Source organism: Mirounga angustirostris, unplaced genomic scaffold (assembly GCF_029215605.1).
Source record: "Mirounga angustirostris isolate CCGP_5_RB_7025 unplaced genomic scaffold, mMirAng1.0.hap1 SCAF_8, whole genome shotgun sequence".
Lineage (NCBI taxonomy): Eukaryota > Metazoa > Chordata > Mammalia > Carnivora > Phocidae > Mirounga > Mirounga angustirostris.
In genome coordinates this window covers 142,178,643-142,206,503 of record NW_026991716.1, presented here as the reverse complement: position 1 = coordinate 142,206,503, position 27,861 = coordinate 142,178,643, and the positions used below count along the sequence as shown (strand labels likewise).

The 27,861-nt window shown below is 40.5% G+C and overlaps 1 protein-coding gene across 7 annotated transcripts in view; it reads left to right on the top strand.

Annotated features, from left to right (window-relative positions):
• Positions 1-27,861, top strand: part of CUNH6orf118 (chromosome unknown C6orf118 homolog) — a 49,247-nt gene that overhangs the window by 5,615 nt on the left and 15,771 nt on the right. For all 7 annotated transcript variants that reach the window (XR_010413845.1, XR_010413846.1, XM_064598342.1 and 4 more), the window contains exons 2-7: positions 2,008-2,681; positions 3,526-3,648; positions 4,427-4,486; positions 14,169-14,293; positions 17,031-17,089; positions 21,293-21,474. Coding sequence is in view for 5 of the 7 variants with exons in the window: in XM_064598342.1 (XP_064454412.1) it covers positions 2,008-2,681; positions 3,526-3,648; positions 4,427-4,486; positions 14,169-14,293; positions 17,031-17,089; positions 21,293-21,474 (1,223 nt within the window). In the remaining 2 variants the exon portion in view is untranslated. The remainder of the gene's footprint in view (positions 1-2,007; positions 2,682-3,525; positions 3,649-4,426; positions 4,487-14,168; positions 14,294-17,030; positions 17,090-21,292; positions 21,475-27,861) is intronic.

Genomic DNA, 27,861 nt, shown 5'->3' with positions numbered 1-27,861 from the left:
TGGGCCTAACCTAATCACATGAAGCTGGTCCTAGAGGAGGGTCAGAGGTTAGGGGCATGAGAAGTATGTGAAGGGGACTCAGGGATGAGGGGTGCATGTGTTCAGGGATGAGGGTAGTCACTGGGAGCTTAGAGTGACCCCCACCAACAGCCAACCAGGAAGTGGGGACCTCAGTCCTACAACCACAAGGAGTTGGATTCTGTCAACAACAGGAATAAGCCTGGAAGCAGGTTTTCTCCCAAAGCTTCCCAGACCTCAACCAGGCCCACATTTTGTTATCTGTGTTGTAATATCCTGAGCAGAGAACCTAACTCCTTCATGCTGGAGTTCGGTCCCATAGAACCGTGATCTAATACATGGGTTTGAAGCTACTTAGTTTATGATAATTTGTTACACAGTGATAGAAGTGATTCTACTTCTTCATATTCTCTGGGCCTTTCTTTTCTTAGGTGAAAACAGAGGAAATCATGTGTCCTGATTTATTGTCATTACATGCATTGGTCAGGGAAAAGGGTTTGGATGTGGCATAGTTCCCAGAAAGTCCTCCCCTGCATTACTCAGGTGCTAGTGGAATAAGAGAGATGATCCAGCAGTTTGGGTAAAAATGTTGTATTCAGGAATCAGTTCTGCCACTTGTTAGGTGTCTGGACCTGGGTGGGTCCCAGAACTCCTTCTCAGCTTCCCTTTTACAAAATAGGGGCAAAACCAGTTATAGATGGAATCCTTGTGAGGACCAGCGGGTGTGACAGGGTTATGGGCCTGGGTAATGCCCAGTCTGTGGGAGTTCAGAATGGGCCCTTGAGGGCTCCGATGGGCCTACTTTACCACTCTGCTGCCAGTGTCCATCCCCGTTCGGGTGACATGGTGGGACAGATCTGCTTATTCTTTCCTCCAGGGTTCTCTGGGAAGGTGAAGCTGTGGGCTAGCTGCTCCGTGGCCCTCACAGCGCATGGCCAAAAAGAAATCTCATGTTGAAGTCTGGGCCAACTCATGTTCTACCAGAAAAATTTCATAAGGTGTTCCTTGTCCTAGAGTCCTTTCTTAAAATAGATACCATTTATGGAGTATCTGTTCCAGGCCATGGGCTTCTCTGCCAAATGCAGTTTCATTTAGCTGTCAATCAATCCTTTTGAGTAGGATGATTATCCTGATCTTGCAGAGGAAGAAACTGTGATTCAGAGAGATTATGTAAGCTCTATGAGATCACATGGTTAGGAAACTGACTCAAAAAGCCATGTTTTTAGAGTTTTATGTCCTGGACCATGTGCCCAAGTGGAGCCCTACCACTGGGATATGTGAGAAGCAGGGACCTTTGTGGAAGGAGCTGGGGTCCCCATCAACTTACCCACAGGTTTTACTCTGTGGCTCCTTATCTTCCTACAAGTGGGGGTGGGAGCAGAAGGGGTGACTGGCTCAGCAGTCACTGAGGGGTTTGATCAGGGACTCTGAGACCTTTCAATATTAAGAGAGAAAGAAAAACATTTTGTAGGGGTGAATGTCTCTAAGTGCCATCATTATGAATCGTAATTACACTGTTAAAACTTTCCTTTCAGAACTTTTGCTAATATGGTAAGAAACCATCAAAAGTCCCTCCTCCCTTCTTCCTGGCTTTGAAGGGCCCTGGAGGGACTCCTTCCCTTCCTCCCTCCCTCCCTCCCTCCCTCCATCCCTTCCTTCCTTCCTTCCTTCCTGGTTTTATTTTTAAGTAATCTTCACACCCAACATGGGGTTCAAACCTACAACCCCAAGATCAAGAGTTGCATGCTCTATGGACTGAGCAGGCCAGGTGTCCCTGCAGGGCCCTGGGCTTTCTGATCAGAACTGCACATCATGTGTATCTAGCAGTCCTCTGTTTGCAGCCAGGCCTGGCCTGTGTGCTGTTTTCTGTCTGTGTCTGTCGGCTCCTCCTCTGGGAATGAGATATGCCAGCTCAGCAAATGCACACAGCTGTCTTACTGTCTTATTATGGAACTAATATTTAATAATCTTATTATCTTTTCTGACCAGTTTACATGAGGTGGAAGCACTGTGAGGTGCAAGGTGATAGGACTTTATGCAATCTAACGAAACTACTGAACAAACTTCAGAAAGATCACAGAGATGACATCTATCTCTACACCTCTGGGCACTTGAATTCCAATAAGCTCTACAGGCCACCTGAGACAATCCTATATCACTGGCCCAATGCCAATAGACCAAAAGGGGAAAAAATCTTCAAAATAGAAAAGCCATCTGATAAGAAGATTGCAAAGATGAAAGATGCTTTGGCTTATTTTGCCATCAATACAGCTCTGAGTCCAAAAGATGCCCAGACCACACCACTATTCAGGTATTTGAACCCTCTGGAGCATATTTCCCACACTTCAGAAGAGGACTTCTTTCCAAGGAAGGCTCTAGGAAGAGAGGCTTCTCCAGAACTGCGGAGGAGAGAAGAGCTGAGACTGCCAGAGATGAAGGTTCTCAAGTACAGAACAGTGGAGTCCAGCCGTCAGTGTGTGATGTCTCCCCGACCCAAGGATGAGTACCGGTACATCAGCTCCTACTTAGCTGGCATAACAAAGGCAGACAAGTATAAGAAGTTCCTGTGTTTCCAAAAAGAAGTTCTTGCAAAGCAAGATCTCACGAAGCACGATTTCACTGGGATCAAGGCAGCAATATGCCATGAAAAGAAGTTGGAACAGGTAAGGAGGGTGATTTTGCAGTGCTGTGGGGAAACTGCTGTAGTCCTAGGTTTCTAAATGTTGTGGGTGGAGACCCACATTCAGGCACCTCCTTTACATTTCCAGCTAGAAAATAGTGTACCTACCAGTTCTGACATGATGTAGATGATAACGGAGAAGTAAAGGAAGGCTAAGTCTGGAAACAGGTCAGTTGGAGGTGACTTCATAGGCAGAGCATCAGATGCTGCCTGGCAGCTGTGGTACATACAATGTTCATGGATAGCAGACATATCTGACGAAAGGTTTGCCTAACTCACTACGGAAGCATGTGAGGGGAGAGTGAGGTGGGAGTAGACGGTTAGGTAACGTAGGTACAGTCTGCTTGGAGTCACCCATGTCTGTGGAAGGTGGTTAGCATGATGGGAGGAGCTTTGGTGAACTCCCAGGGGCTGTGAGTCGTGCACAGTGACCGCAGATGTGATGCAAGGGTGAGAATGCCAGAATGGAAGAAATAGCAGCATACCTGAGAAATAACCAAACCTGATGAGGGTTTTGGCTGAGAGGGCTAATGGAAAGAGGAAGACCCTGGGGACATTGTGGACAAGTACAGGATGTAATGGAGTGAATAAAGAAAACATAGACCAACGCCTTTGAAAACAGTGCAATCAGACCTTCTCAGCACTGCTCAGAGGGAATGAGATGCACCTTGGTTTGCTGCCTGGCTCTGTCCAGACCCAGTTCTGGAGTGGTGGGAGATGGACCCTCTGATAGAAAGCCCCATGGAAATTCTTATTCCTCTACCGAGAAGCTATTTGGAAAGAAAAATGAAGACATCTTAAAATGGCTGGTTCTCTTTATCCACCAGGAGCTCCAGAAAGTGTGCGTGTGTGACCCTCAGCAGTTCAACAGACTGCACGTCTTCAGAGAAGTCTTTGAAGATATTTGCAATAGTTCTTTGATATTTGGTGATATCTTGAAAGAAGTTAAGGTAATAAAAAATGTTTATTTCCCACATAACCACTGAGAGCCACATATGATGCTTTGCACACAGGATCGCATTTCTCACAGAAATTCTGCCAAATATCATGGCCTCCATTCTACAGATGACGAAAATCATTTGCAGACTCAAAGTAACGTGCATATAGCCACATAAATCACAAGTGGGCCCATGTGAATAAACAACCAGCTAGCTCACTCCTTAAGCCCATTTTCCCCCCACTAAAGCTTCCCAATTATTTATAGGCTTTTCTAAATTGTACATATGTAACATATAAACTTTTATAATTATGCATAATTATTTCATATACATTCCTATGGAATTATAAGTTTGCTGTGATTTCATGATATCAAAGCTGAGTTGAAATGAGGTTGCTTCCATATCTTTTCTATTGCCTAAGGCCTAAATAAGAGCAGCCATACAGTGGCCTGTTCTCCAGAGAACATCCCCAAACCTAGGGAGTATTCCCTGGCAGGTGAGCAGGACCCACAGAGCATCTGTATGGCAGGAGATCATGTGTTGTATGTGTGTCAAGGTATTTTAGGATGCTATTCTGAGGTGATCAACAGTTAACCCTCAAATGTGCTGCAAAGTTGGTGAGATTTTATACACTTTATTGCATGTATTACTGGTTTTATACTGAAGGAACATTTTATAATTTTTGAAATGATCTGAACCGACATCCTTAACTTCTATATTATTTATCCCTGCAAAGAAACTTACCTTGTGATATAACACATTTTCAGTGGATTTTTTTTTTTTTGTACAGGATGAATATGAACTCTACATGGCAATACTTCTGCGGTCCCACTCCCCATCACAGTGTAAGGTAACAGCTGATCCTCCAGGTGTCTAAATAAAGCCTATTTCTTCATTGCTTCATATTTCATGAGTAGGAGAAAGCATTCTGAATCCAAGAAGCCCCGTTTGTGCCTCTACAGCTGAAGGACACCGTGGGTAAAGAATTTACCTCCTGCCCACAGTGAGAGTGAGCGGTGGGGTGAGGGGGGGCATACACATTTCCTGTGTTTTGCCAATGTCTCTGGCCACCCACTGTCAGTGATCTCTCTGGCTGATTCCTCTGTAACCCAGTCCTCACCTGACTGTTTTCCTCAGCATTGATCCTCTCTTTTCTCCCTCTCACCCTGGTTATGAGATACATTTGCATACCCTTACACTGATGACCCCTAGCTCTGTATATGTCACTCAGATATTTCCTGGGAGTTCCAGATTATACCTGTTTCCAGCTTCTTGCTGGACGTTGACACTTAGGTGTCCAAAGCAGGCAGATTACAGACCTAAAAATAGGGAGATTATCCAGAATTACCTGGGTGGGCCCAATCTGATCCCATGGGTCCCTCACAGCAGAGAACCTTCTCTGGTTGGGCTCAGAAGGGAGAAGTGGCAGAAGGGGAGTCGGAGAGATTTGGAGGGAGAGGAGGATTCCATGGCCGTTGGGGGCTCTGGGGTGGAGGGTCCACACACAGGCACTAGAGAGAGGCGTCCAGGAGCTGACAGCCAGCAAGAACAGGAGCTCAGTCCTACAACCGCAAGGAAGTGGGTCCTGCCAACCGCCTGAGTGATCCTGGAGGAAATTGTGTCCCAGAGCCTTGAGAAAGGAAGGTAGCCAGCCGGCACCCTGATTTCAGGCCAGGGAGACCCTAGCAGGGCCCAGCAGAGCAAACCAGACTCCTGCCCTCCAGAATGGCGATGACAAGTTTGTGTTAAGCCACAAAATTTGTGATGACTGTGTAAAACTCAGAAAATACCCCATAAATATCTCAAAATAGAGTTTCCAACACTGTTTTTAAGCTGTCCTTTATCGAACTTTAGCTATTGTAGGGTGTGCTTGTGATGCTCATCTCTCTGGTGCCTCCCAGTGGCCTGGATTCCACATCTTCCCTGCATTTTCCCCATGAGTCAGCTGTGCTCGGCTGAATAGTGTCCTCCAAAACATTATGTCCACTTGGAAGCTGTGAGTGTGACCTTACTGGGAAATAGGGTCTGTGCAAATACAATCAAGTGAGGATGAGGTCGTTGGGCTGACTGGTGTAGTTCTGGTAGTTCTATTTTTTAACTTTTTGAGGAATATCCGTACTGTTTTCCAGAGTGGCTACACCAGTTGGCATTCCCACCAACAGTTTAACAGCGTTCCCCTTTCTCCACAACCCCACCAATATCTTGTTTCTTGTGTTGTTGATTTTAGCCGTTCTGATAGGTGTGAGGTGATATCTCATTGTAATTTTGATTTTGCATTTCCCTGATGGTGAGTAGTGTTGAGCATCTTTTCATGTCTGTTGGCCATCTGGATGTCTTCTTTGGAGAAATGTCATTCATTTCTTCTGGCCATTCTTATAAAAGATTTATTTATTTATTAATTTTAGAGAGAGAGAGTGCACGAGCAGGAGAGGTAGGGAGAGAGAGACTCTGAAGGAGTCTCCACGCTGAGCGTGGAGCCCGATGTGGGCCTCCATCCCATGACCCTGAGATCACGACCTGAGCTGAAACCAAGAGTCAGATGCCTAAGTGACTGCCCCACCCAGGCTCTCCCCTTCTGCCCATTTTTAATTGGATTATTTGGCTTTTTTGAGTATTGAGTTGTAATTCTTTATATGTCTTGGATACTAACCACTTGTTGGATATGTCATTTGCAAATATCTTCTCCCATTCCGTAGGTTGTCTTTATTTTTGTTGATTATCTCCTTCACTGTACAGAAGCTTTATTTTGATATAGTGCCAATATTTTATTTTTCCTTTTATTTCCCTTGCCTCAGGAAACATCTAGAAAAACGTTGCTAGGGCCGATGTCAGAGACCTTACTGCCTGTGCTCTCTTCTAGGACTTTTATGACTTCAGGTCTCACATTTAGGTCTTTAATCCATTTTGAATTTATTTTTGTATATGGTATAAGAAAGTGGTCCAGTTTCCTTTTTTCCAACGTAGCTGTCCAGTTTTCCCAACACCATTTGTTGAAGAGACTATCCTTTTCCCATTGACTATTCTTTCCTGCTTTGTCAAAGATTAACTGACCATATAATTGTGGGTTTGTTTCTGGGCTTTCTATTTTGTTCCATTGATCTATGTGTCTATTTTTGTGCCAGTACCAGACTGTTTAGATTACTACAGCTCTGTAATATAACTTGAAGTCTGGAATTGTGATACTTCCAGCTTTGCTTTTCTTTTTCAAGATTGACTTGGCAATTTGGATTTTTTGTAGTTCCATATAAATTTTAGGATTTTAAAAATTCTAGTTCTGTGGAAAATGCTATTGGTATTTTGGTAGGGATTGCATTAAATCTGTAGATTGCTTTGGGTAGTATAGACATTTTAACAATATTTTTTCTTCTAATCCATGAGCATGGAATGTCTTTCCATTTCTTTGTGTCCTCTTCAATTTCTTTCATCAATATTTTAGTTTTCAGAGTACAGGTCTTTTACCTCTTTGGTTAGGTTTATTCTAGGCATCTTATTATTTTTGGTGCAATTGTAAATGGGATTATCTTCTTAATTTCTTTTTCTGCTGCTTCGTTATTAGTATATAGAAATGCAACAGATTTCTGCACATTGATTTTGTATCTTGCAACTTTATTGAATTCCTTTATCTGTTCTAGTAGTTTTTTGGTGATCTTTACGGTTTTCTATATATAGTAGCATGGCATCTACAAATAGTGAGAGTTTTACATCTGCAGTTTGGATGCCTTTTATTTTTTTGTTGTCTCATTGCTGTGGCTAGGAATTCTAGTACTGTTTTGAATAAAAGTGGTGAGAGTGGACATCCTTGTCTTGTTCCTGACATTAGAGGGGAAGCTCTCAGTTTTTTCCCATTGAGTATGATGTTCAGTATATATTTTTTTATATGTGGCCTTTATTATGTTGAGGTATGTTCCCTATAAACCTACCTGAGGGCTTTTATCATGAATGAATGTTATACTTTGTCAAATGCTTTTTCTGCATCTATTGAAATAATCTTACGGTTTTTATCCTTTCTTTTATTGATGTGATGTATCACATTGACTGATTTGCAAATATTGAACCACTCTTGCATGCTGGGAATAAATCCCTCTTGATTGTGGTGAATGATTTTTTAAATGTATTGTTGGATTTGGTTTGTTAGCATTTTGTTGAGGATTTTTTTTTTAAAGGTTTTATTTATTTATTTGACAGAGAAAGACATAGCGAGAGAGGGAACACAAGCTGGGGAGTGGGAGAGGGAGAAGCAGGCTTCCCGTGGAGCAGGGAGCCCGATGTGGGGATCGATCCCAGGACCCTGGGATCATGACCTGAGCCAAAGGCAGACGCTTAATGACTGAGCCACCCAGGCGCCCCAAGGATTTTTTTTTTTAAAAGATTTTATTTATTTACTTGTCAAAGAGAAGGGGAGAGAATGAGTGGTGGTGGGGGAGGAGCAGAGCAAGAAGCAGGCTCCCCGCTGAGTAAGGAGTCCCATGTGGGACTTGATCTCAGGATCCTGGGATCATGACCTGAGCTGAAGGCAGATGCTTAACCAACTGAGTCACCCAGGCGTCCCTGCTGAGTTTTTTTTTTTTTTTTTTTTTTAAGATTTTATTTATTTGAGAGAGAGAGAGAGCACAAGCAAGCACGGGCAAGTGAGGGGCAGAAGGAGAAGCAGACTCCCTGCTGAGCAGGGAGCCTGATGCGGGGCTCGATCCTGGGACTCTGGGATCATGACCCAAGCTGAAGCAGACGCTTAACCAACTGAGCCATCCAGGCATCATGTTGAGTATTTTTTTTTTAAAGATTTATTTATTTATTTGACAGAGACACAGCGAGAGAGGGAACACAAGCAGGGGGTGTGGAAGAGGGAGAAGCAGGCTTCCCATGGAGCAGGGAGCCCGATGACCCTGGGATCATGACCTGAGCTGAAGGCAGACGCTTAACCGACTGAGCCACCCAGGCACCCCTCATTTTGGGTATTTTTACATCTATGTTCATCAAAGATACTGGCCTGTAGTTCTTTTTTGTTGTTGTTGTTTGGTGGTGATGTCTTTATCTGCTATGGGTATCAGGGTAATGCTGGCCTCATATAATGAATTTGGAAGTTTTCCCTCCTCTTCCATGTTTTGGAATAGTTTGAGAAAATAATACTAACTCTTCTTTAATATTTTGGTAGAATTCAGCTGTGAAGCCAAACGATCATGAACTTTTGTTTGTTGAGAGTTTTTTGATTACTGATTCAATCTCCTTTTTGGTACTTAGTCTATTCAAATTTTCTATTTCTTCCTGCTTCAGTTTTGGTAGGTTATATGTTTCTAGGAATTTATCCATTTCTTTTAGTTTGTCCAATTTGTTGGCATATAGTTTTTCATAATATTCTCTTATAATTGTTTGTATTTCTGTGATGTTGGTGGTTCTTCCTCCTCTTTCATTTGTAATTTTTTTTATTTATTTATTTATTTATTTATTTATTTATTTCAGATTTATTTATTTGTTTTGAGAGAGAGAGGAAGAGCAATAATCTCGAACAGACTTCCCACTGAGCACAGAGCCTGACGTGGGGCTCAATTTTACGCCCCTGAGATCATGACCTGAGCCAAAATCAAGAGTTGGAGGCTTTAAAAAAAAAAAAAAAACGAAGAAGAAAAAGAGGGCGCCTGGGTGACTCAGTCGGTTAAGCGTGTGTGTTTGGCTCAGGTCATAATTCCAGGGTCCTGGGATTGAATCCCATGTCGGGCTCCCTACTCTTCGGGGAGTCTGCTTCTCCCTCTTCCCCTACCCCCCACTTGCTCTCTTAATCGCTCTCTTGCTCTCTCACTCTTTCTCAAATAAATGGGTAAAATCTTAAAAAAAAAAAAGAAAAGAATTGGAGGCTTAACCAACTGAGCCACCCAGGCATCCTCTGTAATTTTATTTTATCAATTTTTGTTGTGCTGTTTTTCAAAGAACCAGCTCCTGATTTCATTTATTTGTTCTACTTTTTTTTTTTTTTTTAAAGATTTTTATTTATTCGTTTAACACAGAGAGAGAGAGCACAAGTAGGCAGAGCAGCAGAGAGAGGGAGAGGGAGAAGCAGGCTCTCCGCCGAGCAGGGAGCCCGATACGGGGCTTGATCCCAGGACCCTGGGACCATGACCTGAGCCGAAGGCAGACGCTTAACGACTGAGCCACCCAGGCGCCCCTACTTTTTTTTTTTCTTTAAGTTTCTATAGCATTTATTTCTGCTCTAATCTTTATTATTTCCTTCCTTCTACTGGTTTTTGGTTTTGTTTGTTGTTATTTTTTCTAGCTCCTTTAGGTGTAAGGTTAGGTTGTTTATTTGAGATTTCTTTTTGCCTTTTGAGGTAGGCCTGTATTGCTATAAACTTCCCTCTTAGAATAGCTTTTGCTGCATCCCAGAGGTTTTGGATCGTGTGTTTTCATTTTCATTTGTTCCCATGTACTTTTGGATTTCTTCCTTGATTTCTTGGTAAACCTATTCATTGTTTAGTGGCATGTTACTTAACCTCCATGTATTTGTGGTCTTCCTGGATTTTTTCTTGTAGTTGATTTCTTGTTTCATAGCATTGTGGTCGGAAAAGCTGCATAGTATGACTTTGATCTCTTTGAATTGTTGATACTTGTTTTGTGGCCCAATATGTGATCTATTCTGGAGAATGTTCCATGTACACCTGAGAAGAATGTGTATTCTGATGTTTTAGGATAGAATGTTCTAAATATATCTGTTAAATCCACCTGGACCAATGTGTCATTCAATGCCATTGTTTCCTTGTTGATTGTCTGATTGGATGATCTGTCCATTGATGTAAGTGGGATGTTAAAGTCCCCTACTGTTATTGTATTGCTATCAATTAATTCCTTTATGTTTTTTATTAACTGTTTTATATATTTGCATGCTCCCATGTTGGGTACATAAATATTTAAAATTGTTATATCTCCTTATTGGATTGTCCCCTTTGTTACTATGTATTATCCTTCTTTGTGTCTTGTTCCACTCTTTGTTTTAAAATCTATTTATTCTGATGTAGTATTGCTATTTCAGCTTTATTTTGACACTCATTTGCATGATAAATGTTCCTCCATCCCCTGACTTTCAATCTGCAGGTGTCTTTAGGTCTGAAATGAGTCTCCTATAGGCAGCATATAGATGGGTCTTGTTTTTTATCCATTCTGTCATCCTATGTCTTTTGATTGGAGCATTTGGTCCACTTACATTCAAAGTAATTATTGATAGATAGGTATTTATTGCCATTTTGTTACTTTTGTCTTTGTTTCTGAAGTTTTTTTTTGATCCTTTCTTCTTTCATGGTTTGTTGGTTTTCTTAGTGATATATTTGGGTTTTCTTATTCTTTGTATATCTATTACTGATTTTCGATTTGTGGTTACCATTAGGTTTGTATATAATATCTACATATAGCAGTCTATATTAAGTTGATGATCGTTTAAGTTTGAACACGTTCTTTAGTCTTCTCCTCCCCACATTTTAGGTATATGGTGTCATAATTCACACCCTTTTATTTTGTGAATTCCTTGACTGACTTTTTACAGAAATATTCGTTTTTACTGCTTTTGTGTTTCCTACCTTCATACTATCACTTTTGGTCTTTTCTTTCCACTCAAAGTGTCCCCTTTAATATGTCTTGTAGGGCTGGTTTAGTGGTCATGAACTCCTTTAGTTTTTGTTTGTCTAGGAAACTCTTTATCTCTCCTTCTATTCTGAATAATAGTGTTGCTGGATAGAATATTCTTGGCTACACATTTTCCCCATTCAGCACTTTGAATATTTCATGCCACCCCTTTCTGGCACAAAATTTCTACTGAAAAATCCGCTGATAGCCTTATGGGGTTCCCCCTATATGTAACTGTCTACTTTTGTCTTGCTGCTTTAAAATTTTTTTCTTTATCACTACATTTTGCCCATTTTAATTACAATATGTTGTGGTATGGATCTGCTTTTTTTATTTTGTTGGCGTTTCTCTGTACCTACTGGATCTGGATATCTGTTTCCTTCCCCAGATTAGGGAACTTTTCAGTTCCCTATCAGCTATTATTTCTTCAAATAAATTTTCTACCCCAGGGGCGCCTGGGTGGCTCAGTCGTTGGGCGTCTGCCTTCGGCTCAGGTCATGATTCCAGGTCCTGGGATCGAGCCCTGCATCGGGCTCCCTGCTCGGTGGGAAGCCTGCTTCTCCCTCTCCCACTCCCACTGCTTGTATTCCCTCTCTCGCTATGTCTCTCTCTGTCAAATAAATAAATAAAATCTTAAAAAAAAAATTTTTTTTTCTACTCCATTTTCGCTCTCTTTCTTCTGGGATCCCTACAATATGAATGTTATTATGTTTGATGGAGTCACTGAGTTCCCAAGTGTATTCTTGTTTTGCATAATTCCTTTTACTCTCTTTTGTTCAGCTTGATTACTTTCCCTCACTCTGTCTTCTAGGTCAGTAATTCATTCCTCTGCTTCTTCTAGCCTGCTGCTCATTCCATTGAGTGTGTTTCTCATTTCGTTCATTAAACCCTTTATCTCTGCTATGTTATTCCTTATCTCTGTGTTAAGGGTTTCCCTTATGTCTTCTACTCTTTTCTCAAGTCCGGTGAGTATCTTTATGATCATTACTTTAAATACTCCATCAGGCATGTTACTTTATCTGGTTCACTTAGATCTCCGGCTGTGGCCTTGTCCTGTTCTTTCAATTTGGGACAAATTCATCTGTCTTCTCATTTTGTCTAAGTCGCTGTGCCTGTTTCTATATGTTAAGAAGGTCAGCTATGTCTCCTGTTCTTGAGGTTAATGGCCTTACGAAGAAGAGGTCCTGCAGCACCTTGCAGTGTAGTGTCCCCTGTTCTACAGAGCCTGGCACTTCAGAGAGTGTCTCCAATGTGTGCTGCATGCACTCTGCTATTTTGTCCTAGCCACTTTATCCTTCAGGCCAGTTGTCTGCAGGGGCTCTCTTTGCCTGTTGTGGGCAGTGTTTGTTCCCTTGCCTAAATGTGGTGAACTTTAACTAGGTGTGTTCTACTTTTGAAATGAGACCAGTCACCACCACCGCTGGAACCAATGCCCTGAAAAACTCCCAGATTGGGAGATGTGGTGTTGGCAGGGGTTTGGGCCACTCTTCTGGGGTAGGGGACCCACTGTGCTGGGACCGAGGCAGACATGGTTGGGAGAGTAGGTCCCACTGAAGCATGGGGGGTTGGGGCATGGCTTGGTGTAAGCAAGTTAGGTAGAGAGTGTCCAAGTAGCACTGGTTCCTGCAGGTGGTCCTGTGCTTGTGCTGAGGGTTGGTAAAGGAAATGGTACCTGCCAGCTCCTTTGTTCCCAAAGGGGTCTCTCTGTGAACCCTTCCTCTCTGGGACACACTCCAAGACGAGCAAATAACTTCCCCAATGTGTGTGCCAGGTGCTCTTCAGATTGTTGTTTTCATGCTGTGTGTCTGCAGGCTGCTTGCCCTACCTTCTCTCCTGGAGTAACCCCAATGCCCTCGGGGCTCTCCCTGAGCCAGGCACACTGACCTTTAAATCTCTAGGCTTTAAGCCCCACTAGTTGCAAGAACTCATGAAATTCAGCCCCTCTTGTTTTCGTGTTCCCCATGTGGGCTTCCCTCTGTGCTAGTCTGTCTTCTCACCCTTCTTTGCGACTGCAGCTCTCTCTGCACCACATTGGCCACCATCCATTTCTCTCCCAAACCATGTCTCCACACTTCCTACCTTCTTCATTGTGGGCTCTTGTCTGCCTTTAGTTGTGGAGTTTGTTCTGCCAGTCTTCAGGTCGATTTCTGGGGGGTAGTTAGGGATTCGATAGTTAGCTAGTTGTATTTGAGGGACAAAGTGAGCCTGGTGTCCTCCTACTCCATTGCCATCTTCCCCATATCTGATTTACTCCTTAATTCAAACTTGCATGTGTGCAGAGTTTTCCTTGTTTTGAGCTTTTCGTGCTGCAGAAAAATAAGCTTTTGTTTGACAGGAATAAACAAACCTCCAGTTGGGGATCTACCCTATTCCTTAGTTTTTGAGGTTGAGTCCAAAAGGAACATACATGTCTTTATCCCAATCAAATATCAGCATGAAAATTTCCCTGGCCAACAGGGCATCCTATCCTTCTTTCTGTTTCTGGAAATGTGGAAGCCTTTCACCTAATGAAGCAGAGACTCTGTGTCTCCACATTTGAGTTCAGCATTGCTTTATATCCATGTAGAATAATCAAATTAAATAGTTTCTCACCAATTCAGAAATAATTCTTGTGCTCATGATAATATACTTGGAGCACTTTATTCAACATTTCTTTTCCCCACACAAACCCACAGTGAACCCCTGCCACTTTTTAACTTTCTTAAGAAAATAAAACCGTAAAATTTTAAAAACAATATTTTACCCAGATCTTTGCATGACTAGTTATTCCTTCTCCAATATTTTCTCCCCCCTTTCATCCTATTTACCTATTTTACCTAGAATTTCTATTTTGACTCAGGATATCTTGAATACACTGTAATAACAAAAAAGGAAAATGTTCACCCATCCTGTGTCTGTCTTACCCATTATGACCTTGTCCTTCCTAGACTCTGCTGGCTAATGCCAAGGGACTGGAGAAGAGATCAGTGAAGACTGCAGATGTCAACCAGGCCAAGGAGGAGCTGAGGGTGATGGTGATGGCCACCAAAGCAGCCCTGGAGCATAATGACAAGTGAGGGTTAACAGTCTGATTTTATTTATGTTGGGATTATACTATTTTACAATATTTTAAAACCATGTGACAAGCATATATATTTACATTTTTTTCTGCACTAATGGGGGAGGCATGCTGCCTTTACTAATACCCTGCCATTTGGCCTCTTTCATAAGCCATCACATCTGTGACTGGGAAATTCAGCCAAATCTGGTGTTTGTATGGCGGGGGGGGGGGGGGCGGTGAAGGTGGTTTGGGATGGTTTCTGAAAGCATCTCATCTTCTTTAGTGGTCCCCTGGGGACCTACTGATAGGTGACACTGCTGCAAAGTCAAGACACCTTTCATGAATGATCTTGTTTTTATGTTTTTAACTTAAAAAAAATCTTTTAACTTTTCTGTGTAGTCTTTCAGATGAAATCACAATTGGATAGGGCATATGTTTTATAGAGGATTTAAAGAAGACTGAAGCAAAGCCAACACACCCAAAATATTATCAAGAAAACAAAACAAGAAAAAAAACCCAAAAAACAAAACCATGTCTTCAGTATAAGTAGAGGATAAAAAGCATTCAAACTTCAAAATACTTGAAATTAGAAAAATACACATCAAATGCCAGTGAATCATTATCATCTTTCTTTCTTCAAACCTTGGTGAGAGCAAGGGCAGTGGGGGAAGAGAGAAGAATGGAGCTGGTAGAAGGCCTATCATGTTCTAAAACCAGTTCCAGAGAGAGAGAGAGAGAGAGAAGAAGGGAGGGAGGGGAAGAGAGAGAAAGGAAGAGTGGGGAAGGGAAAGAGAGAGAGGAGGGAAGGAGAGAGAGAGGGAAGGGGGGAGGTCGTGAGAGGCAGGGAGGGAGAGAGGAGGAGGGGGGGAGAAGGGGAAGGAGAGGTGGAAGGGGACGGAGGGAACAGGGAGAGAGAGAAAGGAAGGAAGGGTGGAAGGGGGACAGGGGAGGGAGGGAGGAAAAGAGAGTAGTTTCCCTATCAGAGCACTGACTTAGAAGGAAAGGACTTTGAAGTGAGCATGGAAGCAAGGAACCAGTGCTGAAGTGATAATGATATGGTGGGAAGAGCTTTAAAAGAAGTGATCAGCATCTTTTAGAACTGTGCATTGAAGAGAAAAAGAAGCAAGGGAGGGGAGTTTAGAATCTCATAAAAGAAGAAAATTGAAAGGCACATGACCCTTTCACTATTGTTCTTTCTTTCCTCCAAAAAAAAAAAAAGTTATCCAGTAAAAAAATCAAAATAAAACACCCTAAAACAACAACAAAAGCATACTTTGCTATTCTGACAAAAATGTGTCCTCTTGAATTAGGAACCACACACTACCCAAACTGTTATCCCTACCTACAAAAATGCAGAGGTGCAAATGATCTCTGTCTGCACAAGCAACTATCTCTCTTGATAAAATGAGGACCCAAACAATTTAGCTGATGAAAATCCCTGCCATCCAACAACAACAAAAAGTTGAAGAAAACTGTACCACAGCATTCCAAACTTAAATATTCTCAAAAGAGCATTTCTAGCTATGAAAATGACCTTGAGTTAGAAATGTAAACACTAAGAAAGCACAGCAATCAACAGCAATAAAAAGGAAGATGTGAAGCAAGATTTGACCACTCAGGAAAGATAGTTGAAAAAGTCAAAATTATGTCATAGATCCAGACGAAATTATGACACACTCAAGGAGGGATACTCTTGAGTGGACACAATAAGGAGCATTAGGGAAAAACAAAAAACAAGCCAGAGAATGAAGATGAGATAACAAAAGAAATAAAAAGACAGAGAAAAACTGGTTGAAGTGGAAGACAGGCAAAGAAGATCCAATTTACATATAATTAAAGTCTCAGAAGAAGAAGAAAAAGCAATGGAATAGAACATAATATTTAAAACTATAACACATTTAACATTTCTGGAAACTAAATGCCCTGACTCTGCATACTGATAGGGCTGTTACCATTATTATTAATTCATTTAATCTCAATTTCTTAAAATTGGAGGTCATAATACTTTTCTGTTTCTTTTCATCTCTGATAAAATGAGCTAATGTATGTGAAGCTACTTAACCATTAGGCCCCTGTAGACAGGCAGCATTGACTCATTTGTGGCACTGATGTTTTTAACCAAATCATAGGATTTCTGTACAAGCAATACATATTAGACTCCTCCCCACCCCCCATGTATTAGAAATAAGACAGGTGATTTAGTTTTGTTTTTTTTTTTAAACCAGGGAGAGGATACAAAGAGATTACAGATGTTTTCATTTCCTTTTAAAATGTCTTGTATTTTATTTTTAGTACAAACATAGTGGGATTTGTGAATTGTATCTGTGGGAGGAAATCATGAGGCCCAGGGAACATGCAGTGTGCATTCTAGCTGCAGGGACCTGCCTCCACTGCCCCTCATCTGTTGTTCATCCCGGAGTGTAAATGCTGATTTCTTTGTCTCCCTACTTTGTAGAATTTAAAGTAACAAAATAATGTTCATAACACTACAGGAAATAATTTACTTTATATTAACCAGCTTCTTCAACTAGTGGTTTACGCAGTCTTGGTAAGAAAGTATTCTTTTGTTTATTTAATTTGATTGACTTAGGCTTTCATTTTATATAGAGTTTCAAATCCCTTTTTTGATAGAAACTGAGATGACTTTTTATTTCTCAATTTTAAAGAAAGACTTGTGGCATAAAATAGACAAAAGAAGAAAGGTATGAATGGAGTTCTGATATTTTGCTGTTTTTTACCAAACCTGTAGACTCAGAAGTGAACTAGAGATGGAAAACACATTGCTGCAATCTGCTAAGGAAAAGTCAGGCGAGTAATTGTATGATGATGTTGTTCTTCTGACCTCTGGGTGAAGAATCTTCATGTCCTCGTCTATGATAATCTGTGATTTATGGCCTCCTGCTATTATTTGTTTGAAAGGGTTCTTTTTTTCCAGATAGCTTATTAAATTGTATTCATTTATATTTTTTCCATCAAGTTCTTTAGAAATACAGCAAGTTTTCATTTAATCAGAAGTGGTTTAAATGAAATACTTTAAAGGTGTGGGAAACAGTTCATCTCTTTAATAGATCCTGTCAGGGTGGAGATTATTACTCCAGTTTCTGTTGCTTTGGGCACCTTTGGTTTTTTAGTTTCTCTGGAACCAGATACAACATGTATATACCACGTCATTCTTCTCTAAGATCTTTGTGGTTTTTAGCAGAATAGTGAATTAAGTCAAGACCTCATGTAGAAAGAATTATGTCAAGTTTTAGCTGTAGCCTCTTGTGGTTTCCAGGGTAACAGCAATGAAGACAGTCTATTCTGGATTCCAGAATCTTTGCATCTCTTTTCCCAGCTTGAAGAAGTCAGCGTTTACAAACAACACGTTTCCCAGGCTCTCTGAGTTTGTGATGTCCTCTATCTTACAGACACGTTCTCTGTCGGGTTCAGCCTCACTCCCATGGTGTGCAGGTGGTAGAGGGCTGCCAGGGTTGGACCAGTCTCCCTGGCAGGCCACGGGGCTGGTGGTTCACCCAGATCACCAGCTTTGTTATTTCAACTCTGTTAGTCTCAGCTGCCTGCGTGTTAAGTGGGGATAATGATGGTACTTCCCTCTCAGGTGTGCTGTGAGGATTAAATGTAAGAATCCACAGGAAGTAGGAGCAGGGTGCCTGGCCCAGGGGAGTGGCCCTGCCCATTCCTCCTCCTCCTCATGGCTGTTGTGAGGAAGAATACACAGTTTATGGGAATCTGATTACATTTATGAATACTTATGCATTAAATAAATACTAAAATTATTATTATTATTATTATTATTTTAAGATTTTATTTATTTACTTGAGAGAGAGAATGAGAGACAGAGAGCACGAGAGGGAAGAGGGTCAGATGGAGAAGCAGACCCCCTGCTGAGCAGGGAGCCCGATGTGGGACTCGATCCCTGGACTCCAGGATCATGACCTGAGCTGAAGGCAGTCGCTTAACCAACTGAGCCACCCAGGCACCCAATACTAAAATTATTTTAAAATTAGATACACAATTTAGAATATGATTAAGTAACCAAAATAAGTTCCATACTGTTAATGCAATGATTCAGCCAAATGCCATTTTTCCTACAAGTTTGTTAAATACTAACTCATACTGGAATCACTCCCTGCCGCCCCCCGCCCCTCAGCAGCTTTTAGGATATACTCACAGATCTAACCTGTTTTAAGTTCTCAGCAGAACTTGGCCTCAAAGGTTCTTACTGGGGTCTTTTGCTTCCTTCTGCCACTTATTTCCTCTCTGTGAGCAACACCTGTGTGATTTACCTGCTGGCCATGTTCCAAGGGTTTCTTGTGGCCTGAGTCCTGGCCTCTTTTTTGTCCTAGGCTGGCCCAGTGCTTGTCTTCTGATCACGTGCCAGGACTTACAGAGAGGTTGGGTCCATCTTTCTCCTGCACCCACATTGCGTATTCTTGGGTTCCTCTTATAGAAAAGTCATGCATGGGACTCAAGTTCACTGTTTCCTTGCTGTATCCTAAGACAGGCCAACCATTTTTTTCCTTTTCTTTTTTTTTAATTTGAGTATAATTGACACACAATGTTACATTAATTTCAGGTGTACAACGTGTTGATTTGACACATTTGACGCTTTATGTGATGCTCACCACAAGTGTAGCTACCACCTGTCCCAGTAAATTGCTGTTACAGTATCATTGACCATATTCCTTATGCTCTGCTCTTTATTCCTGTGACCTACTCATTCTGTAACTGGAGGCCTGAGTCTTCCTCTCGCATTCACTTATTTTGCCCCATCCCTCCACCCCCTTCCCTCTGGCAACCATCACTTTGTTCTCTGTAATTATAGGTCTGATTCTGCTTTTTGTTTGTTCTTTTTTTTTTTTTTTTAAGATTCCATTTATGAGTGGAATCATATGGTATTTGTCCCACTTTTCTTTTAGATTTAAGGACTTCATTGCTAACTGCTAACAGGATAAAACATCAGGATTTATAAGATAATAAATAAGAGGACATTACTAATTTCTAGAACTGTAGTAAACATTTCTTAGTAGTTGATTCTAGCTGTTTCTGACACTTTTCCTGTGCTACTGAAGAAATCTGGTAGCTTGTGTTCATCCTCTAATCTTTTCCTAAAGCTTTCTCGTTCAGGAGCCTCTCCTCCAAATGTATGTATTTACTGTGGGATTTCCGCCTTTTGGTACCTCAATCTTTCTCTCTCTCTCTTTTAAAGATTTTATTTATTTATTTATTTGAGAGAGAGAGAGAGAGAGAGAGCGTTAGCATGAGTGGGAGGAGAGGGAGAAGGAGAAGCAGACTCCCCACTGAGCAGGGAGCCCGATATGGGGCTCAATCCTAGGACCCTGGGATCATGACCTGAGCCAAAGGCAGACACTTAACTGACTGAGCCATCCAGGTGCCCCTCAGTCTTCCTTTTAGGTAGAAAAGGGGTAACAACAGTGGGGTCATTGGAGTGTCCTTATACTCCTTTTGGCTTCTGTGCCCCCAGTTAATTGTTGTAGGTTAAAACCTTCAGCTTAGGTTAAGGTGGGGATCAGACTTCAGATCATAGTTCCTGTTTGTGCAGAAGCTTAACTCTGGCTTCTGCCTCCTTGGCTAGTTCATTGTGTATCTACTTAGCTAGTTCCCCCAAATTTCAAAACTCATCTTCAAAGTTTTCCCTTCTTCCAAATTTTGCAAGTTTGAATGATGGCAATTCTGTGTTGTTTACTATGGACGGGTAAGTATTATCACTCTTCTGAGTTGCTTTCTTTCCTATCAAAAAGGATTAGTTTTTCTTTCTCAAATTACCACTGTAGTCAGACCCTACCTGTGCTGTTTGATGATCAAGTTCCTTCAGCAGTGAGTTATTCTCAATATCTCCGTCTCCTTTCTGAATCCTTAAATAATGACGTTTGTTGGAGCCCAGCATGTCTTTGGTTCAATGCACACATATTTAATTCCAAATCTCTTTCCTGCTCAAATGTCTTTTTTAGGCTTGAGATCCCTATATCCAATTGCCTACTGGATAAGACCACTTGAGTATCCCATAGGTGCCTCAGCTCAACACGCCCAAGATTAAACTCTGTTTCAATGAATGGCATCACCAAACACATGGAAGTCAAGTCAGAAAGCCTGCAGAAGAAATCTTTCCCTCTCTGCCCTATCAATCACTTTAACACAGCTTGTAGTTAGTGGCCCAGGTGGGATTCGAACCCAGCTGTCTTACCTCTCTTCTGCATTGAACTCCCTTCCTTCCTACTGCATCTGTTCCTAGCTGTAGCAAAGCTGAAACCTAGGGATTATTTTGATACCTACCTGTCCTCTCCATCCAGATCCAGTCAGTTACCAAGCCCTCCTTGTTTCCATTCCCTAAATCATTTTTGTATCTCTTCACTTCTTTTTATGCCACAGGTACTATCTTGATCTGATCTTGTTTGAATGAGTGTAGTAGCTTTCTGACTGGTCATCCTGTTCCAGCTTCACCCTTTCTCATCCACTTTTGGTACTGCAGACAGAGTGACCATTGTGTGTGTTGATCCCAGCTTAAAAGCCTTCAACAGCATTGACTGATTTCCTAACATATGTTATAAGACCTTTTCAGTTCTCCCCCCTGCTTCCTTTCTAGTATTCATTGATGTCACTCCCTGGCCCTCAATGTTCCCACCCTACCATATAACTTTCTTTTTACCAAAATGTGCCAAGTTCTGCTCTTCTGCCCCTTCTTTACCCCCTTTCTCTTGTCTAACTCCTTTTCATCCTTTGGGTCTCAAGTTCATCATACTTCTCCTGCAAAGTCATCCTTGCACCTTCCCCACACTATGTTAGGTGCTCAAATTGGGCACTCAGTAAATTAGGGGAAGAATATTCCAATTCTTGGATCAGATCATTTTTCTTGATGTGCTTGGAGCTTGAGTTACATTATATTTTATAGCTATATATAACATACATAATACAGTTAGTAATGCATAATACTATTAATAAGAGATGACATATTAAACAGTAATACTTTGCTTTTAAAAATATTTGCAGAATTATCTAAGAAAGATGTAATGAATGAAGATCACCTTACTCTTATTGAGAAGGTTGAAAAGAAGAGGTGTGAAATACTTAATAAATGGGATGAAATTCAAGCTCTTGAAAGAGAAATTAAAACAACTTTGATTCATACTGGAATTTTGCGTATCACTGAAAATAGGATTAAAAGCATAGAGGTATGTAATTTATTTATTTGAATGTTTACATTGTTCTTTTGCTTGAAGATGTTGGCAAACACATGAAGCAATTTCATTTTGCAAATGGGTAAACAATAATGGAAAAATTGGTCCAAATATATTTTCATTATAAAACATTTGTGGCAAATGGTTAGAATAATTAAGAGATCTAGCTAAAACAACAAAAATAAAGGTGATAAAAATCCTGTAGAGTTCTGTTAAGGTTCAAATTGGATCTCTTTCAGGTCAGTTGATGTTTCTTACAGTTTAACAATTTTGTATAGAAAATGCTTGTCATAAAAGTAATGACAGCCAACGTTTAGTATCCAATATGTACTAATTAGCTTGAACTGAAGCTCAGAGGATTTAAGTAAGCTGACCTATATGACATAGTTTACAGGATTCAAGCTTAATTCTTTTGGGGCTCCAAAGACCTTATTATTTTCATTGTGTCACATTGAAACTCCATAGTTAGATTTTCAGTGAGTTGTACAGTTATGTTAGAAGATAGAAATTAGTTACTACCATTGAAAGGAGAGTCTGCTACATTAAAAGTAGTCTTTAACAATTATTACTAACCAATTTTTTGATGAACAGTATAATATAGATTGTAATCCATATTTTGAAATATTATGCTGCCCTACTTTTTATATATTGTAACATAATTTTTTATTTGTGTAGAATCTGACTCAGTGTTACCATTTAGTTACAGAGTTTGTAAGTGATGTGTGATTATTCTTTTTCTCATGGTTATATAGTTACATGTATTTTCCCAGCACTATCTTTTTTAAATCTTTTTTTTTTTTTTTAAAGCAGAAGTATACAGTGTACAGGAAGGTGGTGGAGGTATAAGCTTGTTTTGACTTCTCTCTCTCTTTTAAAATAATATGTAAGATTTCCTTCTGTGTTTTTTGTTTACAGTCTGTTCTTATTTATTTATTTAAAATTTTAAGATTTTATTTATTTATTTGAAAGAGAGCACGAGAGAGAGAGAGTGAGAGTGTACAAGCAGGGGTGAGTGGCAGAGGGAGAGAGAGAAGCAGACTCCATGCTGAGCAGGGGGCCTGACGTGGGGCTCCATCCCATGACTGTGAGATCATGACCTGAACCAAAATCAAGAGATGGACACTTAATTGACTGAGCCACCTAGGTGCCCCCCAAATTTGTATTTTATATTGTATCCAGCCACCTTAACAAATTCTGTTATCAATTATGAAAATTGAGGAACTGCTCTAGAATTTCCCTAAAATTCTCTAGGCTTTTCTTTTTTTTTTTTAATTTTATTATGTTATGTTAGTCACCATACAATACATCATTAGTTTTTGATGTGGTGATCCACGATTCATTGTTTTCATTTAATACCCAGTGCTCCATGCAGTACGTGCCCTCCTTAATACCCATCACTGGGCTACCCATCCCCCTACTCCCCTCCCCTCTAAAACCTTCAGTTTGTTTCTCAGAGTACATAGTCTTTCATGGTTCATCTCTCCCTCTGATTTCCCCCCCTTCATTTTTCCCTTCCTTCTCCTAATGTCCTCCATGCTATTCCTTATGTTCCACAAATAAGTGAAACCATATGATAATTGACTTTCTCTGCTTGACTTATTTCACTTAGCATAATCTCCTCCAGTCCCATCCATGTTGATGTAAAAGTTGGGTATTCATCCTTTCTGATGGCTGAGTAATATCCCATTGTATATATGGACCACATCTTTATCCATTCATCTGTTGAAGGGCATTTCAGCTCTTTCCACAGTTTGGCTACTGCGGACATTGCTGCTATGAACATCGGGGTACATATGGCCCTTCTTTTCACTACATCTGTGTCTTTGGGGTAAATACCCAGGAGTGCAATTGCTGGGTCATAAGGTAGCTCTAATTTTAATTTTTTGAGGCACCTCCACACTCTTTTCCAAAGTGGCTGTACCAACTTGCATTCCCACCAACAGTGTAAGAGGGTTCCCCTTTCTCCACAACCTCTCCAACATTTGTTGTTTCTTTCCCTGTCCATTTTTGCCATTCTAACTGGCGTAAGGTGGTATCTCAATGTGGTTTTGATTTGGATTTCCCTGATGGCTAATGAGGATGAACATTTTTTCATGTGTCTGTTAGCCATTTGTATGTCTTCTTCAGAGAAGTGTCTGTTCATCTCTTCTGCCCACTTTTTGACTTGATTATTTGTTTTTTGGGTGTTGAGTTTGAGAAGTTCTTTATAAATTTTGGATACCAGCCCTTTATCTGTAGTGTCATTTGCAAATATCTTCTCCCATTCTGTGGGCTGCCTCTTTGTTTTGTTGACTGTTTCCTTTGCTGTGCAGAAGCTTTTTATCTTGATGAAGTCCCAAAAGTTATTTTTGCTTTTGTTTCACTAGCCTTTGGAGATGTATCTTGAAAGAAGTTGCTGTGGCCGATGTCAAAGAGGTTACTGCCTATGTTCTCCTCTAGGATTTTGATGGATTCCTGTCTCACTTTGAGGTCTCTCATCCATTTTGAGTTTATCTTTGTGTATGGTATTAGAGAATGGTCAAGTTTCATTCTTCTGCATGTGGCTGTCCAGTTTTCCCAGCACCATTTATTGAAGAGACTTTTTTCCATTGCATATTTTTTCCTGCTTTGTCAAAGATTATTTGACCATAGAGTTGAGGGTCCATATCTGGGTTCTCTATTCTGTTCCATTGGTCTGTATGTTTGTTTTTGTGCCAGTACCATGCTGTCTTAGTGATCACTGCTTTGTAATATAGCTTGAAATCAGGCAACGTGATGCCCCCAACTTTGTTTTTCTTTTTCAACATTTCCCTGGCTTGATTCAGGGTCTTTTCTGATTCCATACAAACTTTAGGATTGTTTGTTCCAGCACTTTGAAAACGTCTTTGGAATTTTGATCGGGATGGCATTGAAGATATAGATTGCTCTGGGTAGCATAGACATTTTAACAATGTTTATTCTTCCAATCCAAGAGCACGGAATGTTTTTCCATCTTTTTGTGTCTTCTTCAATTTCTTTCATGAGTGTTCTGTAGTTCCTAGAGTATAGATCCTTTATCTCTTTGGTTAGGTTTATTCTGAGATATCTTATGGTTTTTGGTGCTATTATAAATGGAATTGTTTCTCTAATTTCTCTTTCTACAGTTGCATTGTTAGTGTTTAAGAAAGCAACTGAATTCTGTGTATTGATTTTGTATCCTGCCACATTACTGAATTGCTGTATGAGTTCTAGTAATTTGGGGCTGGAGTCTTTTGGGTTTTCCACATAAAGTATCATGTCATATGTGAAAAGAGAGAGTTTGACTTCTTCTTTGCCGATTTGAATACTTTTTATTTCTTTTTGTTGTCTGATTGCTGTTGCTAGGACTTCTAGTACTATGCTGAACAATAGTGGCGAGAGTGGGCATCCTTGACGTGTTCCTGATCTTAAGGAAAAGGCTCTCAGCTTTTCCCCATTGAGGATGATATTCGCTGTGGGTTTTCATAGATGGATTTTATGAACTTGAGGAATGTTCCCTCTATCCCTATACTCTGAAGAGTTTTAATCAGGAAAGGATATTGTATTTTGTCAAATGCTTTTTCTGCATCAATTGAGAGGACCATATGGTTCTTCTCTCTCTTATTAATGTGTTCTATCAAACTGATTGATTTGCGAATGTTGAACCACCCTTGCATCCCGGGGATAAATTCCACTTGGTCGTGGTGGATGATCCTTTTAATGTATTGTTGGATCCTATTAGCTAGGATTTTGTTGAGGATTTTGGAATCCATATTCATCAGGGATATTGGTCTGAAATTCTCCTTTTTGGTGGGGTCTTTGCCTGGTTTGAGGATTAAGGTAATGCTGGCCTCATAGAATGAGTCTGGAAGTTTTCCTTCTGTTTCTATTTTTTGAAACAACTTCAGGAGAATAGATATTATTTCTTCTTTGAATGTTTGGTAGAATCCCCCAGGGAATCCATCAGGCCCTGGACTCTTGTCTTTGGGGAGGTTTTTGATCACTGCTTCAATCTCGTTACTGGTTATTGGCCTATTCAGGTTGTCAATTTCTTTCTGTTTCAGTCTTGGGAGTTTATAGGTTTCCAGGAAGGCCTCCATTTCATCCAGATTGCTCAGTTTATTGGCATATAGTTGTTGATAATAGTTTCTAATAATTGTTTCTGTTTCCTTGGTGTTAGTCATGATCTCTCCCCTTTCATTCATAATTTTATTAATTTGGGTCCTTTCTGTTTTCTTTTGGATAAGTCTGGCCAGTGGTTTATTGATCTTATTAATTCTTTCAAAGAACCAGCTTCCAGTTTCATTGATCTGATCTACTGTGTTTCTGGTTTCTAATTCATTGATCTCTGCTCTAATCTTATTATTTCTCTTCTAATGTGTAACTTAGGCATCGTTTGTTGCTTTTTCTCTAGTTCTTTAAGGTATAGAGTTAGTTGGTGAATTCGGGATTTTTCTGTTTTTTTGAGTGAGGCTTGGATGGCTATGTATTTCCCCTTTAGGACCACCTTTGCAGTATTCCATAGGTTTTGGACTGATGTGTTTTCATTCTCATTGGTTTCCATGAGTTGTTTAAGTTCTTCTTTGATTTCCTGGTTGACCCAAACATTCTTGAGCAGAGTGGTCTTTAGCTTCCAAGTGTTTGAATTTCTTCCAAATTTTTTCTTGTGATTGAGTTCAGTTTTAAAGCATTATGGCCTGAGAATATGCAGGAAATAATCTCAGTCTTTTGGTATTGGTTGAGACCTGATTTGTGACCCAGTATGTGGTATATTCTGGAGAAAGTTCCATGTGCGCCTGAGAATGAATATTCTGTTGTTTTAGGGTGGAATGTTCTGTATGTATATGAGGTCCATCTGGCCAGTGTGTCATTCAAAGCTCTTGTTTCTTTGTTGATTTTCTGCTTAGATGATGTGTCTATTGCTGAGAGTGGAGTATTGAGGTCTCCTACAATTAACTTATTGTTATCAATATGCCTCTTTATTTTGGTTAACAGTTGGCTTATGTAGATGGCTGCTCCCATGTTGGGGGCATAGATATTTACAATTGTTAGATCTTCTTGTTGGATAGACCCTGTAAGAATGATATAGTGTCCTTCTGTGTCTCTAACTATAGTCTTTAGTTTAAAATCTAATTTGTCTGATATAAGAATTGCTACCCCAGCTTTCTTTTGAGGTCCGTTGGCATGGAAGATGGATCTCCATCTCTTCACTTTCAGTCTGGATGTATCTGTAGGTTCAAAAGCATATGGATGGGTCCTGTCTTTTTATCCAATCTGCAACCCTGTGCCGTTTTATGGGAGCATTTAGGCCATTCACGTTGAGAGTGATTATTGAAAGATATGAATTTATTGTCATCATGTTGCCTGTGAAGACCTTGTTTTTATAGATTGTCCCTGTAAATTTCTGTTGTATATCACTCTTGGGGTCTTTCTCCTTTTATAGAACCCCCCTTAATATTTCTTGCAGGGCCGGCTTAGTGGTCACATATTCTTTCATATTCTGCTGGTCTTGGAAGCTCTGCATCTCTCCATCCATTCTAAATGACAGCCTTGCTGGATAAAGTATTCTTGGCTGCGTGTTCTTCTCATTTAGTACCCTGAATATGTCTTGCCAGGCCTTTCTGACTTGCCAGGTCTCTGTGGATAGGTCTGATGTTATTCTGATGTTCCTTCCTCTGTATGTAAGGAATCTCTTCCCCCTAACTGCCCTTAAGATGGTTTCCTTGGTTCTAAGATCTGCGAGTTTTACTATTACATGCTGGGGTGTTGGCCTGTTTTCCTTGATCTTGGGAAGGGTCCTCTCTGCCTCTAGGACATGAATGTTTGTTTCATTCCCCACATTAGGGAAGTTCTCAGCTACGATTTGCTCAAATATATCTTCTAGTCCTCTCTCTCTCTCCACCCCCTCACGGATTCCAATAATTCTGACATTGGAATGTTTCACGGTGTCACTTATTTCTCTGATTCTATTTTCATGGATTCTGAGTTGTTTTTCCCTGGCCTCCTCTTTTCCCTTTTTGTCTATTTATTGGTCTTTGAGGTCACTAATTCGTTCTTCTGGCTCACTTACCTAGCTGTTAGATTATCTAGATTAGATTGGATCTCATTGGTAGCATTTTTAAGTTCTGCCAATTCAGCTTTCATTTTTGCCCTTAGAGACTCTATGTTGCCATTAATTGATTTCTCCATTCTAGCCATTGTCTTTACAATTGCTAGCCTGAATGCCATCTCTGACATCTTGGTTATATCTGCATCCATTTGTAAATCTGCAGCATAAGTCATAATCTCTGAGTCTTTCCTATTTTGGGAGTTCCTCCTCCTAGTCATTCTGTTGAGGGATGGTTGAGGGAATGTATAGAGTCCAAATTATTGACCACAGGCCAAGCAAGGTGCACCTGTTTTATA